Source organism: Salvia splendens, chromosome 16 (assembly GCF_004379255.2).
Source record: "Salvia splendens isolate huo1 chromosome 16, SspV2, whole genome shotgun sequence".
Classification (NCBI taxonomy): Eukaryota; Viridiplantae; Streptophyta; class Magnoliopsida; order Lamiales; family Lamiaceae; genus Salvia; species Salvia splendens.
In genome coordinates this window covers 12,709,912-12,726,956 of record NC_056047.1, presented here as the reverse complement: position 1 = coordinate 12,726,956, position 17,045 = coordinate 12,709,912, and the positions used below count along the sequence as shown (strand labels likewise).

General features: G+C 42.9%; 2 protein-coding genes and 1 non-coding gene across 4 annotated transcripts; 1 reads left to right on the top strand and 2 right to left on the bottom strand.

Moving 5' to 3' along the window:
• Positions 1–3,398: 3,398 nt before the first annotated feature.
• Positions 3,399–5,561, bottom strand: LOC121770569 (protein IQ-DOMAIN 17-like). 2 transcript variants are annotated; one of them, XM_042167304.1, is made up of 5 exons: positions 5,208–5,561; positions 4,887–5,114; positions 4,568–4,807; positions 4,336–4,482; positions 3,399–4,265 (listed from the first exon to the last, which is right to left on the bottom strand). In XM_042167304.1, exons 1-5 carry the CDS (start codon positions 5,340–5,342, stop codon positions 3,558–3,560), a joined length of 1,458 nt encoding a protein of 485 aa, XP_042023238.1. In that variant the 5' UTR covers positions 5,343–5,561; the 3' UTR covers positions 3,399–3,557. The 2 variants fall into 2 exon arrangements, with proteins under 2 accessions (XP_042023238.1, XP_042023237.1); XM_042167303.1 differs by having other exon boundaries at positions 4,887–5,561.
• A 5,811-nt stretch (positions 5,562–11,372) lies between these two features.
• LOC121770196 lies at positions 11,373–13,613 on the top strand. Its single transcript, XM_042166974.1, has one exon. It carries the CDS (start codon positions 11,373–11,375, stop codon positions 13,611–13,613), a length of 2,241 nt encoding a protein of 746 aa, XP_042022908.1.
• On the bottom strand, positions 11,769–11,875 carry LOC121773107. Its single transcript, XR_006044680.1, has one exon. It is a non-coding gene; the product is annotated as a small nucleolar RNA R71 (small nucleolar RNA).
• Positions 13,614–17,045: the final 3,432 nt, after the last annotated feature.

Genomic DNA, 17,045 nt, shown 5'->3' with positions numbered 1-17,045 from the left:
TGATGTCACAATTTACATTTTACATACAAAATTCACCCTCCAACATATAAAAAAATATGAAATGTACCGGTTGTTTAAAAATTCTTTATCACACAATTATAATACCCAACTATTGCAATGAAGATAACTTTAATTGTCATTCTCTTTTCCCAAACTTGTAGTAAGAATATTGCAGAACACAATTTGGTATTGCACATATGGACCATATATTTATAGCCATGAATTCAAATAGCATAGGTTAATTATCTTCACGTAACGGTGCTAAATTTTATATAATTCAATGCTAGTTAGTTTCTACAATTAAATGCTAGTTATTTGTATGTAATTTAATAATTTTAATTAGTGGAGAACCGTTACAATAATCATTGAAAATTTGAATGAAAATTAGTATTATTTTATTTTACGGTGATTCCAATTACATTGATATCAAATTGATAAGAAACATCCATAACAATAAATATATAAAATTCCACCAAATCTTTTAAATATTCAATATTTAACTCAAAACTCTACTTTTATATAGTTATATAGATTATAGATAACTCTCAAATTTACACGTTCATTAATCAATTAATAATTTTTATTTCCAATGATTGCACTTCAGATGAAATGACAGTATATGATTTTAAATATTATTTCCAATGAATCATTATTCAAGTTCCAAAACTTTTAGTTAAGCTCTGAAATGCAATATTATTCACTAACGTTAGAACTTTGGACATTTTTGAAAAGGAACGCCCAAATTATTCCTTTGGTGTGGTGATAATGTAATGTAAATATACATAAAAGTAATAACTATACGTTTTTACATGTAATTGTCAATGGAAGGAATTAGTTATTTCATAATTATTTAAATTGATCTCGTAACTTATAAATATTCCAAAGTACTTATAAATATTCCAAAGTAAAAGACAAAGCTTATAAATATTTCAGAGTAAAGCTAAAACTCACCTTTTATATATGTATAGATAAAGAAATGGGCAAGTCAACAAAAGAATAAGAAGGAATACGTTTTATATTCTTCGGTCCCACCATTTGTCTCTCATCTCCCTATGATGCGTTTCATTTGTAATTGCATGTCGTTTAAACCACAGTGGCCCCTGCTGTGTTTATTAGAGCATCCATTACGCTTTCCGTCACCGTCCCGCGTTCCGTCACGGAGGGACGGAACCGCGGCGGGACGCGTTGCAGCAGGTCGATCCGTCCCCAGCCCGTCCCCGTAACGTCCCGAGACCCATCAAGCAGCGACGCGGGACGCGACGTCTTGCCACGCTCCGAGGCGACGTGGTGAGCTCTCAGGCCATGCGTGACGCCCACTCACTGGCCCGCGAGTGGGTTTCGTCACGCTAACGCAATAATTCATTTTTTTTAATTCGAATTTAAATATAATTTTTTAAAAATGGTAATGTTACCGTTTTTTTAGCCATTTTGCAATTTGTTTTTAATTTTTTTAAATTTCTTTACTCTATAAATACTCCTATTTCATACTCATTTCACACACAAACATACATCTATTCTCTCAAATCCTCTCTATATCCACTCCAATTTCCATCTCAAATCAACTCAAACTAATGGATCCTTTTGAGCAAATGCGTCAAATAATGGAACAATCACTTGAAGAAGATCGACGCCGGGAGGCGGAGGAAGCCGCGCTGCCCCAATGACGTTCCCGGACGTACATCCATCGTAACCGGGAGGAAGCCGCCGCAAGGTTAGTACGCGACTACTTCTGCGATAACCCGGTTTGGGGAGATACCTACTTCCGTCGCCGTTTCCGCATTGGGAAACCGCTATTTCTCCACATCGCGAATACTTTGGCGGCCCGGGAAGAGTTCTTCCGAGAAGGGTTCGACGCGGTCGGCCGTCCCAGCCACACGATGCTGCATAAATGTACTGCAGCCATCCGTCAGCTTGTGACTGGACAAACGACCGACATGTTCGACGAATACCTCCACATAGGAGACACCACTGGGCGCACGTGCTTGATCAAATTTTGCAAAGGCGTCCGGGCAGCCTTCACCGACGAATTTCTCCGGAGGCCAAGCACGACCGATTGTCAGTTCCTCCTCGACCTGCACGAACAAGTGCACGGATTCCCCGGGATGCTTGGCAGTGTCGATTGCATGCACCGGCAATGGAAGAAATGCCCGGTGGCGTGGAGAGGGTCCTACACGAGCGGCCACAAAAGGCACCCACCCAACCGTTGTACTCGAGGCCGTTGCCGACTACCGGCTTTGGATCTGGCATGCGTACTTCGGGGTCCCCGTGTCGAACAACGACGTAAACGTGCTCCACCAGTCCGACCTCTTTACCGAAGTTTTGGACGGTAAAGAGCCGGCCATCAACTTCGTCGCCAACAACCGGCTTTATAAAATGGGGTACTATCTCGCCGATGACATCTACCCGAAGTGGCCGACCTTCGTGAAGACGTGCAGCAGGCCTGCGAACCCAAAGCAGGCTCTTTTTGCGCAGAAGCAGGAGGCTGCTATCAAGGATGTGGAGAGGGCGTTAGCGCGCTTCAACATCATCAAAGCTCTGGCTCATTTGTGGTTCATGGAGAGCATGGTCGACATCATATATACGTGCATAATCTTGCACAACATGATTGTCCAAGACGAAGGACCCGAGGCGGGAAATTGGTTCGATCCCGAATCCCCCGGAAGCTCAACCGCAAGTAGTCCGCCTCGAAGTGGAGCGCATTCGTCTATACAAGACCGGTTATCTATTCGTGCATGGACACGCGACTCTAGCGCCCACACTCAACTCCAAGAGGATCTAATTGAGCACATTTGGGCAAACTTTAGCGGAGGAAATTATTAAATTATGTATTTTTATTTTTTAGGAAATTATTAAAATGTTTTTTTTACGAATTTTATGTTGTAAGTTTATTTTATTTAATGAAGTGTGTTTTTATTAATTGAATTTGGTTGGACATAAAAAAATGAAATTGAATGAATAGTAATTTAAGGGACGGATAGGGGACGGAGGTTGCAGGTTCCGTCCCTTAGTTAAAGGATGGAGTAAAAAAGGACAGTGGAGCCCTCAAATAGTAGTTTAAGAGACGGTTTAAGGATGATATAGTGACAACACAGTGGATGATCTTAGCATAGCATGGATCCTTCCCCATCAAACTTCCACTCGCCACATGGCTTGAAGATGTCACCACAACGTAAGTTCGTGAAAGAGTTTGAGGAAAAAGGACTATGTATAGTTTTTTAACCGACATTCAAATGGACAACTAAATACTGGAAATCTAATTCAGTAGTTGGATGAGTACAATGACTGGGTGAATGGTAAGCTGAAAATGAGATGGTTAGTGGCGGCAAAATAAAGTGCAGCATCACAGCTAATTTAGCATAAACAAAATAAAAAAAAGGAAAAGATAATCCAAACTAGAGTTGGTCATTCTTTCTTCAATTTTGGTGCCATTAACTTCTCGTCCTTTCTTTCATCAAATTTTAGGAAACATGAAATTGAGGCTGACATTGTTCACCTGTACTACTAACCATAATTTCTGCACGCAAATATCAATAGGCGTCCATATAAACGCAGCATCTTCATCTCAACCACCGCCGGAGATCGGTTGTCGAGCACGGAGATATCTCGCCGCCGATACTCTCTGTGTAGTATGAATAATTGGACTGTTCCTCCATCCCTACGTACCCGGCCTGAACGCTCTTGAAGCTCGGACTTCTCTGATTCTGCCCGACCTTATTGCATCCGAATCCGAAATTCACGCAATACGGTTCCGATACGGGGTACGAGAGGCGTTTCCTGGCCGCCGATCCGCCGCGCTCTCTCTCCGGCGTCGACGGACGCTGCCGCGGCGCGCTCTGCGATCGGATCCTCGCCTTCGCAGATTCAGTCGCCGCCATGTAATTAGGTTTCTGAGCGCCGGCGACGGTGTTGACGCGGTACACGGAGCGCAGTGACGGCGTATTCGCAGTGGAGTAGCTGGGCGGGCGGATTTGCGGCGATCTTGTTCTGGATGCGAGAGACGGCGTTGACGGAGCCAGCAATCTGTGGTGGGGAGAAGCGGTGGAGTTCCTATGAATGGGGCTCTGGCAGAGCGATCGGCGGGTGTTGGTAGTTTTGAGGGAGTCGATCTGGACGGTTTTGATGGAGTCTCGGCGGTAGTCGGTGGAGGATCTGCTGGTGGTCTCCCACTGCTTGGTGGCCATCCACTTATCCAGCCAGTTTGTTCTGTTGTCTAGCTCGCTTTCGTCTCCGTTGTAGGCGCTCCTGTCACTATCCACTGGGTTGTTCTGGAATAAAAATCAATCAATTTTCCGTTGCATTGATTCCAAATTAAAACAGGACAAATTGATTTCTGACCTGCTGAGCGAAAGCAAAAGCCAAAAACTTTTCATTCACCAATGCCGCTTCGTTCCTGGCTTTTAGTATAGCTTCAAGCTCTTCCAGCGTGCGCGGGCACTCCAGCGCCGGCCTCCATTCGTCAGTCACGCAGCTTCCCTCTGTCGACTACGCTTTCCGAACAATTTATCACATGAGAGATTTATTGATATTTTTTTATGTAGGTACCATGAGAGTTGGAGTGGAGTTTTACTCTAGAGTTTCTATGTCTGAGGTACTTGGAAGAGTCCCGGAAATTGGTTGTCTCTGCAAACATGGAGTGTCTCCCGGCATCATGGGAGAGTCGGGCGCGATGATCGCGCAGCCGCGCCTGCACCCGCAGCAGCGACTGCATGCATTTCATGGTCATGTTAGCTTGCTTCCTTACGTTCTGCCCTCGGATTAGAGCCTGGAGCTTCACTATTCCCTTGAGCGCCACCAATGCTCTCCTCGCCTGCAACCACTTAAACCTAAGTGCCCCTCTCTGCATAATACTCATTCACATGGCACTATATCATTTATAGATAAACTACCAAATAGCCTCTGAAGGCAGTTTGAATGACTCTCGCTGAGACCGCAGCATTGGAGCTCATCCGGATCATCTCCACAGCAGCTTTTGCAGTTGCCACCTCTGCTTCAGCTGCTGCCGCTGTTGCTGCAGCCACCTCGATGACATGCCTCTGCTGAGGAGGCATCACCGGAGGTTCTGCGGTATTGTTGTTGGAATGTTTCCTGAACAGCCATCTCCTCCTCTCACTCTTCTGTACAATGCCGTCAACAATACAAAAAATCTTGTACATTTTATGATATAATACATGATGATGATATATATATATATATATATATATATATACCTTGGCTTGGTCATCATGGCGATGGTGTTCAACTTTCCTGCGGCAGCTCTTGCTATCGGCGTCGGAGTCTTTGGTGGGAGAGCGGAAGGCCCGCTTGACGGCGGTGAGCCAGGAAGTAGAGCCTTTCTTGCCCATTACAAGAGAAGCAACATGTACAGGAAAAGAAAAAGGTGAAATATGTAATCCCTTAAGGTGGTGAATGTGAGGATTCAAATATAGAACAATTATTGGTAAGGGAATGGGATTAAATAGTAATGGGACTAATCTTTGATTGGGTGCTTATCTGTTTTGCAGCATCTAAAACTGTATAAGCCTCTATGGCAAGACGTAGGTATTTTTGTAGCGGCATGATATAAAAGTAGTGGTGACACAAAATTTAGCGAGAGGAGAGGAGAGGAGAGAGAAAATGATAGTCATAACATAAGATTCCAAGGACCCCATAAAAATAGCAGCGCATTTCTGATTGCTTTACTGTGTTGCATAAATAATGGCTGACTCCCCCTTTCAGGCTTCACGTGTTATGTCATAAAAATGCAATTGTAGCTGCGCCTGAGCAACCACGAAAGAGAGCCAAAATATATTTACGAAATGGGGTGTGTGTCACAATATACTTTTATGTGGATTTAAATTTACTACTACTACTACTCATGTTTTCTTACTTACCACACCTGTAAATTAATGAGGAGTATTGGATCTTCCTTAATGTACTCACGTGTATTTGTTTCCTTAATGCAGATCCTGGCGTATAAAAGTTGGAGCAATTAAGTTTCCTAAAAGGATATTGTATATTAGGCTCGATTTATTTAGGTAAAATTATGGATAATGATATCAAAGTATGTGAATGATTGAACTCGGTCGACTTTTAAAAAGAATGATGCTAAATGGCCATAATGTGGCCGGCCATAAAGAGTTAATTTAGTCAATTTACATGTATAAAAAAATTAGAATTACTGATATAAACCTATATGTGTGTGAATGGACTTGTGAGTTGATACTTATCTTTGAATTCTATTACGTAAAACACATTAATATCACGAATTACTGTATACGTTGAGCAACAATCAAGAAATGACAGTAGTAATAAGTTGAGCAAAAACTACGAAAGAGCAACACTAACATGTTGAGCAACATATAATGAAGATGATATAAAAGTAAAATCAAGTGATATTAAACCAAAAATTTGAAAAAAAAATAATTTTTTTTATTATTTAATTAATTTATGGCTGGCCATAAGATGGCCGCATAGTATTATTCTTTTAAAAATGTGTGGATATAGAATCTGGTCATTGAAATGCTATACAAATGAAATGACGTTAATAAAGAGAGTGATAGATAGTAGTATTTGTTTATGTAAATATGAGCTTGAAAGTGTGTGCGTGGTGTTTGTATGATTATGAGAAGCGGTCAGTGTATGATTGCCTTTCTCGATACCACCTCGCCCCTCCCTTTGATGTTTTCCTTGTCGCATTGCAGTCGCAGAGAGAGAGAGTCCTCCTTATCCTCTCCTTTTAATAAACTTTTTTCATCAAAAGAAAAGATGAAGAAGATAAAGATTGGAGATGATAATCCACAAATCCGAATTGGTGAGTGCTGGGAATCAATAAGTATTGTTTTCTGGATAAAAGAGCCGTTTGCTTTTTAAAAATGGACCGGTCAAACTTCTGCTATTTCAGTTTCCCAGTTTCTAATTAAACTATATTCCAATTGTTTGATTACCTTTTTTAATTTTCACAACCGAATGGATCTGAAACTGCGAATTCGCTGGAGAAATAACCCTCCATCACATGACTGTTGTGTTGCCGAACAACTTACTCATTCCTAGTGCACGTACATCATGCATCGGACTTAAGGACTCATGGAGGGTTCAAATGGTATTTAAGAGCATCTCCAGTGGGCGGATGTCCCACTCGGACATCCACTAGGACATCCCGAAAACACCTCCCGCCACGTCACTAGGACTTCCCATCCCACTGCCACGTCACTAGGACATCCCCTTCACAATCCGCCCTTCCCACTAGGACTTCCCGCAATAAAAAAATCACAAATTTACAAATAAAACAATTTACGTTTACGGAAATAAAATTTCAACACGAATACGAACGGAAAAATTAACAGCTTCATTTAAAAAAAACATACATGATTTGAAAAAAAAAATTACATAGTAATAAAATAAAAAAAAAGTACTAACATCAACGTCAACCCTTCCGCGTCCAAACCTCTTCGATAATATCGTTCTGAACATGAGCATCTGTTTGCCGCATGTCGGCAAATGCACGCATCCGCTCGACCTCTCCATGAGGTACCCCCATATTCACATTCGCGGTGGCCACGCCGTGACTTGGACCTGCACCCGTATCATCTTCATTGGTCCACTGAGTCAGTTCCGCACCTTCATTTTCGACAATCATGTTGTGCATTATGATACATGCGTACATGACATCGCCGATGTTGGGAATATACCACTGCCGTGCAGGACCCTTGACTACCGCCCATCGACTCTGGAGCACACCAAATGCCCGTTCCACATCCTTGCGCGCTGCTTTCTGACAGCTCGCAAAGTATGACTTCTTTTGTCCTAGCGGATGCTTGATTGTCTTCACAAAGACGGGCCAGTTTGGGTATATCTCATCCGCCAAATAGTATCCCATATTGTGCTGGTTGCCGTTGGCGACGAAACTGATGGCGGGACCAACGCCCGCGCACTGAGCATTGAACAGGGGCGACGACTGGAGAACGTTGATGTCGTTGTTCGACCCGGCGACTCCAAAATAAGCATGCCATATCCACATCCGGTAGTCAGCTACAGCTTCTAGGATCATCGTGGGATGCTTGGCTCTGAAGCCAGTAGTGTACATCCCCTTCCAGGCGGCGGGGCAGTTCTTCCACTCCCAATGCATACAATCTATGCTGCCCAACATCCCAGGGAACCCGTGCACCGACCCATGCATATCTATCAGGCTCTGGCAGTCTTCGGGGCTCGGACTCTGAAGATACCGCTCACCGAATATCGCTCTCACGCCCGCGCAAAAATTTTGCAGACACTCGACGGCTGTCGACTCGCCAATGTGGAGGTACTCGTCGAACATGTCGGCCGCGCCTCCGTACGCCAGTTGTCTGATTGCGACAGTGCACTTCTGCAAGGGCGTGAGTCCGGGTTTGCCAGCTGCATCCTCCCTGATCCTAAAATACAGGTATCTTCTCTCTAAAGCACCCACGATGTGCAGAAACAGCGGACGATGCATCCTAAAGAGTCGCCGGAATAAGGCTTCCCCAAAACGCGGTTGCGGAGCGAAGTAGTCTGCATACAACCGAATATGTGCAGCAATGTGGTCACGGGGTACTGTAGTTCGACGATGGATCGGCCGAGGTACCGCAGCCTGCTGCCGCCGCTGCGCCCTCTGCTGTAGCAGCCTATTTATCGCACCTTCCACAGCGACCTCCAATTCATTCTCGCTATCACTGTCACTAGACATTCTAGATATACTTGAAATTAGAGATGTAGAGAGAGAAACTTGTTAACACAAGTGGTGCGAATGAAATAAAATTCAACGAGCCGTATATATAGAGTTTAAAAAAAATTAAAAAAAATTTAAAAATCGGACGTCCGACCCACGCCACAATGGCGGACGTCCGCCCGCCCGTCGCGCTGACGTCCTCACGGGACGTCCGTATCCGACCTCCCCTGTCACAGACGTCCGCCATTGGAGATGCTCTTAGGTCGGACGTCCGCCATTGGAGATGCTCTTATTGGATGACTGAATCAATCAAATAAGGTGATTCACACCCTCATTGTCCGAATTGGGGGGTTTTTAATTAAGATTACGTGACATTTATTTCACACCCTCTTATATTATTCAATTAATATTGCAAATTAATGTTCTAACATGATGAGAGAGCGTCCATTTTGAAAATTGAAAATTGAAAATTGAAAATTATGATCTAGAATAGATCAAGAAGGGAATGATGAGAATAATGCTAATAAGGATGTTCCTAGGCCCAGTGTTAGTACAAATTAGTTAATTCGTGCGCTTTGCTTCCAACTCGGCCCATTTCATAACTCTTTGTCAAATTCTCCACTTGTGAACTCAAAAGCCCAAGAAATCATTAAATTTATTTTTTTTTATTTTTTCCATAATCTATGATTTTATTTTTAAAATTTATAAATGTATATAATTTGAATTTCGATTATGGTCCGTACATATCAATTTAAGAAGAAAAAAAACAGCGAGTGGCGACTAATGAACCAACTAATAAATTCAATTTTTGCAATTTTCGTTAGATTCGATTATTCAGATTTTCGTTAGATTCGATTATTCAGATCTGCTATATTTATTTGTCCAAAGTCAAACGTAGCGAGCTTGATTAGTGATGCGAAGCATATTTCCTATTCTTTACCCCGGTTTTTATGTTAATTGTAACTCACCGAGTCGTGCTTTGAGTGTAGTTTCGGGTGTTAGAAGCTGGAAGTTCGTCGGAAAGGCATAGCTGAGATTCCAGAGAGTTCGCCCGGTCAGGCGTTTTGAAGTTGCTAAACGCCCGGTCGGGCATTTCCATTTGTGCATGCGGAGTCCAGAAAGTTCACCCGGTCGGGCGTTCTGATTTCAACTAAACGCCCGGTCGGGCGTTTCCCGCGAAGCCACGCAGCAGCCTTTCGCCCGGTCGGGCGATTCCCTCTTCTAATATCGCCCGGTCGGGCGTTCGGAATGTCAAACAGTTTTCAGCAGTTTCAATCGACGGTTGAGTATAAAAAAACAAGCGAAAAAGACACACGGGGGGACGATACATAGAAAAAGACAGAGGGAGAGAAAGGAGGAGAGGAAGAAGAGGGTGAAGGCATTCCGGACATTATTCCGACCATCCATTCCCGAATCCCGACTCCACTCGACGAGAGCATCACACCTATGGTTTTATTTCTACATTCTACTATGTGTGTAGGCTAGGCTCTCTTCGTTGCTCCGAGTTGTAATCTAGGCTTGTGCATTTGTTTTAACACCTTGAATCGTATGTTCGATACCAACAATGTGTTTGATAATTAAAATGCTACGTTTTTTGCTAATGATGTAGTGTTGTTAAATCTTAACTATCGTCTCTTTAACATAGCTTAGGATTGATCGTTTGATGGTATGCTATCGATTTAGAACTGTTCAGGGGATAAATTGATAGTGGATTAGGTAAGTAATTATAGTAGACGACATTTGTTCCCGCGCTTCTGCAGGAATTAAATGTCGTTGAAAGCTGGTTCATGGAACAAGTGTTCAGCTGACTGTGAACTATACGTCGTAGACATGTTCAGTGCACGCGATTAGGTTGATAATTTTAATCCCGTCATATGGTTCGTTGTAATGGTGTGTAACAACGCAAGCTTAGAGAACAACTTGGAGTGACTCGTCTTTCACGTGTTAAAAACCTCACTTTAGTAGCTTAAGTTAGTTAACCTTCTCAAAATCAAAACAAAATCTTTACATGCTTTGTGTCGTCTTATTAAGTGTAAGCAATCTCGCCTCCCTGTGGATCGACACTTGAAATACTACTACGATACTGTATTCTTGCAGTAGTGTAGTATTATTAGAGTTTAAATAATTGAACTTGATAATCTTTATACATTGTTTGAGAACTCTAAAATACCGCATCAAGTTTTGGCGCCGTTGCCGGGGAGGCAATAGCTTGTTTATGCTTAATTGTTTTAGTTTTTGTTTTGTTTTGTTTGATTTTTTCTTTTTGAGTTTTTTAGGTACATTGTTCGTGTTCTACGGTGTGATAGCCATCTACCACGTCCGGACTTGAAGACGAAGGAGTGTATTATTTTAGGTAATATTTAGCTAACTTTCAGTTTAGTTTTTAGGTAGTTTAGTTTTTCACTTAAGCACACACTTTTGATAGTACTTACCCCGAAGTTGTCGAGAGGTCTCGCTTTCGGTAATTAGGAAATATTTTATGCTTGTGCTTGGTGTATTTTCTGTTGTGTAGGTACTAATAAAAAAAATAATAAAAAAAAAGTGAATGCACACGCGATCACAGGGTACACCACCGTTTGGACTACTCTGTTATCAAAGAAGGAAAGGGTCAGGAAGTTCAGCCGGGTTTGAAATTCAACAGGATTCGCCGAGTCCAATCAGAGATAACCCATTGTTTGAAAGTAGTGACAGTGATCTAGAAGCTGAGTCGATGGCCGACAATAATAACAACAACGTTGTCCCACCACCTGGAGGAAGGTTCGGTGACACTCTTAGGTCGGGAGTCGACTTTCTAGGAGAATTCGCCTACGCGAATGACAACGTGAACATTCTTCCTCATTACATTAGCTTGGTGAACGGGGGAAATCTCTTCCATGGGCGAGACGATGAGGATCCAATGAGCCACCTCAACGCGTTCTACGAATTGACGAACTCTCATCGACCCCCGAATGTGGACCATCATCAGATTAAGAGGGCCTTATTCCCTTTCTCACTAAGGGATAAAGCACGGGCGTGGTATGATTCTATTCCGGGATACAACATAGCCACATTCCAAGAGTTGAAGATGTTGTTCCTCTTGGAATATAACTCTCCGATGAAGATTGAGAAGTTGAGAGAGGAGATCACTACCTTCCGACAGAAATATGATGAGTCTTTTGCGGAAGCGTGGAAGAGGTTCACTGAATTGCTTAGGAAATGCCCGAGCCATGGTCTTGCTCCAGGGCATGAGCTACTCAAGTTCTACAAGGGACTCAATAATGAAGGCACGGGCTTGGTGACTGCAGGCTTTAATGGGAACTTGGACGACTTAACTCACGAGGAAGTGAGAGCCTTGTTCCAAAGGTTGGCGAACAACCAAAGGAATTGGCATAATCCAAGAAGAGCGGCTGAGAAGGTAGGAGATACATTTGGTGCTACCAAAGATGCGGAAAGAGTGACAGCCATTGAGGCTCAATTGGCGGACATTAGTACCCAGATGTCTTCAATGACAAAAGCAGTGAAGTCTCTTCAACTGAATCCTCAACCTCAAGCAGTGACTGTGATGAAGTGTGGACTGTGCCAAGGTGGACATCATACGGATCAATGTCCAAGTCTTCAAGGGCCACCAGTGGATGACGTGAACTACATTGGTAACCATCATCAAGGTTTCAACCAAAGCAACCAATACAACAATCAGCAGAATTGGAGGCCTCAACAAGCAACCTGGAATCAAGCTGGTCCTAGCAACACTTCGGGGACTCAATGGAGGTACAACACTCAACCTCCGGGTTATGAGAATAAGCCATCAGTCGAGGATCAATTGGGACAGATTCTCTCGTTTATGACTAAGAGTCAAAAGGAGAATGACTACTTCAAAGAAAAGACCGTGGAAAAATTTGGGCAGTTAGAAGCTACAATGAGGAATCTTGAGACTCAAATTGGGCAGATTGCTACAGCATCTCACACAAGAATTCCTAATGCTATCCCGAGTGATACGGTGCCCAATCCTAAAGGTTTTGAACAGTGCAAGGCAGTTAAGTTAAGAAGTGGAAAGGATCTTGAGTCTCCAATCATGCTAGATGCACAAAATGGCTCGAACATCTTGCACGCAGGGGTGGACAAGTTGTTTGGCTCACAAACCTCGCACGCAGGGGCGGACGAGGGGATTGAGTGGGCTACTACCGAAGCTAGGGAAGGTCAACAAGAAAAAGAAGAGTCAACCATGAGTGATATCCACAAGAAGAATCCACTAAGTCCGGCAATGGACCCGAAGTGTCCATTTAATTTTCTAGATTTTATCCCGCCACCACCTTTCCCAGTCGAGAATAAGAAGAAGGGTAGGAAAATAATTCAAGAGAAAGGACTCGATTGGATGATGAACATTATCAGGAAAGTTAATGTAGATGTGTCCCTGGTGGATTTGTTCCTACACTTTCCTAAATTCTCCAAGTTTTTTAAGGATCTTATTGCGAAAAAGGAGAAGATACAAGACGATGGTGTGGTGATATTGAGCGCATTTTGCTCACAATTTGTGAAGGGAAAGATGCCGGCAAAGAGAAGAGACCCTGGAAGCTGTGTGATCCCATGTGAGATGGGAGATAAGAAGTTCCCAAAGTGCCTACTTGATCAAGGCTCGGGAATATCATTGATGGCTCTGAAAACCGCACGGTCAATCGGTCTAGAAGCGAGGATTGAACCAATCGACATTGACCTACAATTGGCGGATCATTCAATTGTGAAACCAAAAGGTATCATCGAGGATGTCTTGGTGAAGGTTGATAGATTTGTACTCCCGGTTGACTTCATTGTCCTAGAGATGGAAGAGGATAAGGATATGCCTATCCTATTTGGTAGGCCATTTTTAGCAACCGGTGATGTTGTGATAGAGACCAAGACAAATACGGTCATGTTTCGAGTAGATGGAGAGAATGTGGTGATCAAGCAAGAGAAGGCGGGGAAACGCCTATTGTAGCCTGGATAGAGGTAGACAAGGATGAAGAAGGTCGAGCCAACGACTATAAACAAAGGCGCTGATTGGGAGGCAACCCAAGTTTTTTTGTTTTTATTTTTGATTTCATATGTTGGAGGTTTTGTTTGCTCAATTCTTTCCTCCAACATTTATTTTGAATTGAGTGTTTCTTTTTGTAGTTTTTGTTCTTTTTGTAGGAGCAACTGGGAGTTAGGATTGGAGCTTAGGAGGAAGCACACCTGCAAAGGATTTTTACACCCACCCTCCCACCCGAATGCACTATGGACGTCATGCCAAGTTTGGGGGAGTTTCCTTTCCCTTTACTTTATTTGTCTTCTTTGCATGCATTGAGGACAATGATGCATTCAAGTTTGGGGGGGTTATGAATGATTTGTGATGTATGTTTTTGGGTGTTTTGCGTGATAAAGATGTTTTGAATCTATGTAGTTGACGGGTGCATGCTTTATCTTCGGCTTTCTGGTTAGGAAATCTTACTTAATTTTACTTGAACTTTGAATCTTAGGATGAATGGAATGGGTGCATGAATCTAATTGAAAGAGCATGTTGTGATTACAACCGATTTCTTGAGTTGAGGAGAGTATGAAAATCACATGACTTGTGGAAATTATCTTGGATTGATTTGCTTTATCGAGTGAAGTGCTTGCGTTCGTTTGTGTTAACGATATGGGAGGATAAGGCACTAGGATGAACTCCATGGCCAAATGATCACATGCCTAGTCCATCAAATGATCCCCTAGAAGCCACTTTGAGCTTAATTTCTTATTCTTTGTGTAAACACTTAGCCAAACACTTAGCCACTGAAATAAGCCTAATTTTAGCCTCATCGATAGACCTTGCTACTATTTGGGTGCTAAATACAAGTTGAGCTTTGTGGTTTGAGTTTGAGTGTGGGTGGTGAATTGTAAAGAGTAGACATATCTAGACTTGATGTAATGTGAAAAGAATGAAGTTCTTAGAAAGGAAAGAAAAAAGACGACATCCAAATTTGCAAAAGTCGAGGTCTTTATAAAAAAAAAAAAGAAAGAAAGAAAAAGAAAAAGTTTGATGGAATAAAGATAGAGCTTCTATATTTGTTTGATGTAATCTTGTCTAGAATAGATCTCAAGTTTGGGGGGGGGGTTCGAGTTTGGTTGTAATATTTTGTTGTTTGTTCTTTGGAAGGAAGTTGTAGGAGGGAAGAATTTGGCACTCAATTGTGTAGCCTTCGAGCTCACTATCCATATGTATCCTACCTTGTCCCTAGCCCCATTACAACCTTGAAATAAGACCTTGGACCTTATCGTTGATGCTTGTGGATGTTGTGTAAAGAACTTGGTAAAGTTAAAGAAGTTCGATTTGAAATCTGTGAGTCTATGTGGTTAGTATTGCTTGATGAGTCAATGATGACGGTTTGAGTTGTTTGATCGTATGTTTGGACTTACTTTGAAGTGCATCTTGACTTGATGTTTTAAGGGGATGAGTGATTGTTCTTGAGAGTGGGAAATCTTGATTGAAAATGTTGGGGGTTCAGATTTTGTTACTCACGTCCCTATTTGATTCTTTGTGTTGAAAATTTCTTTGCGGGGTAGACTTGTGTTGAGTTTTTGTGCTGAAAATAGACCTTGCTCGGGGCGAGCAAGAGTTCAAGTTTGGGGGTATTTGATGCGAAGCATATTTCCTATTCTTTACCCCGGTTTTTATGTTAATTGTAACTCACCGAGTCGTGCTTTGAGTGTAGTTTCGGGTGTTAGAAGCTGGAAGTTCGTCGGAAAGGCATAGCTGAGATTCCAGAGAGTTCGCCCGGTCGGGCGTTTTGAAGTTGCTAAACGCCCGGTCGGGCGTTTCCATTTGTGCATGCGGAGTCCAGAAAGTTCGCCCGGTCGGGCGTTCTGATTTCAACTAAACGCCCGGTCGGGCGTTTCCCTCTTCTAATATCGCCCGGTCGGGCGTTCGGAATGTCAAATAGTTTTCAGCAGTTTCAATCGACGGTTGAGTATAAAAAAACAAGCGAAATAGACACATGGGGGGACGATACATAGAAAAAGACAGAGGGAGAGAAAGGAGGAGAGGAAGAAGAGGGTGAAGGCATTCCGGCCATTATTCCGACCATCCATTCCCGAATCCCGACTCCACTCGACGAGAGCATCACACCTATGGTTTTATTTCTACATTCTACTATGTGTGTAGGCTAGGCTCTCTTCGTTGCTCCGAGTTGTAATCTAGGCTTGTGCATTTGTTTTAACACCTTGAATCGTATGTTCGATACCAACAATGTGTTTGATAATTAAAATGCTACGTTTTTGGCTAATGATGTAGTGTTGTTAAATCTTAACTATCGTCTCTTTAACATAGCTTAGGATTGATCGTTTGATGGTATGCTATCGATTTAGAACTGTTCAGGGGATAAATTGATAGTGGATTAGGTAAGTAATTATAGTAGACGACATTTGTTCCCCGCGCTTCTGCAGGAATTAAATGTCGTTGAAAGCTGGTTCATGGAACAAGTGTTCAGCTGACTGTGAACTATACGTCGTAGACATGTTCAGTGCACGCGATTAGGTTGATAATTTTAATCCCGTCATATGGTTCGTTGTAATGGTGTGTAACAACGCAAGCTTAGAGAACAACTTGGAGTGACTCGTCTTTCACGTGTTAAAAACCTCACTTTAGTAGCTTAAGTTAGTTAACCTTCTCAAATTCAAAACAAAATCTTTACATGCTTTGTGTCGTCTTATTAAGTGTAAGCAATCTCGCCTCCCTGTGGATCGACACTTGAAATACTACTACGATACTGTATTCTTGCAGTAGTGTAGTATTATTAGAGTTTAAATAATTGAACTTGATAATATTTATACATTGTTTGAGAACTCTAAAATACGCGATTTGCACGTCATTTTCATTCGCACCACTTGTTTTAACGAGTTTTCTCTCTATCTTAATTTCTGTATAAGAGCAACAACGCGAAATGGAGCCCAACAACGAGTCTACTCCAGTGACGAGCGGGTCTCAAACTCCCACGGTAACCGTGGGAAGTGGATGGGGTCCGATGGTCGGGTACTACAACATGTACCCTTGGCAGCAGATGATGTTTGGGATATCCGGGGGTAGTATGCCGGGATGGCAGGGGATGCAGGACGGCCCGGCGATGCCGGGCAGGCAGGGGGTACCCGGGATGCAACTCGGGATGCAGATGATGCCGGGGTGACAGCCAGGGATGCAGGGGACGCCGGGGGAGGACAACGTCTATCGCCCCAGTTTTGATTTTTTTACTGCTTCTTCGCACACATTGACCCCATCGGAGATGCAATTCACTGGGTGTGATACTTTCTCCTTAGAGGAGTTGGGGATAGATCTCGGGGATGCGGACACTCCCGTTCAAACGGGGGGAGTAGGGCTGGGTCGGGGCGCGCCAAAGAAGAAGAATGGCAAGGGAAA

Excerpts from the sequence above, each read along its gene's own strand:
- LOC121770569 (XM_042167303.1), bottom strand. The coding sequence starts at position 5,342 with ATGGGCAAGAAAGGCTCTACTTCCTGGCTCACCGCCGTCAAGCGGGCC. Across the intron at positions 4,808-4,886 it reads CTGCCTTCAGAGGCTATTTG|GCGAGGAGAGCATTGGTGGC; the intron begins GTAGTTTATCTA and ends AAGTGGTTGCAG. Across the intron at positions 4,266-4,335 it reads CTTTTGCTTTCGCTCAGCAG|AACAACCCAGTGGATAGTGA; the intron begins GTCAGAAATCAA and ends TTTTTATTCCAG.
- LOC121770196 (XM_042166974.1), top strand. The coding sequence starts at position 11,373 with ATGGCCGACAATAATAACAACAACGTTGTCCCACCACCTGGAGGAAGG.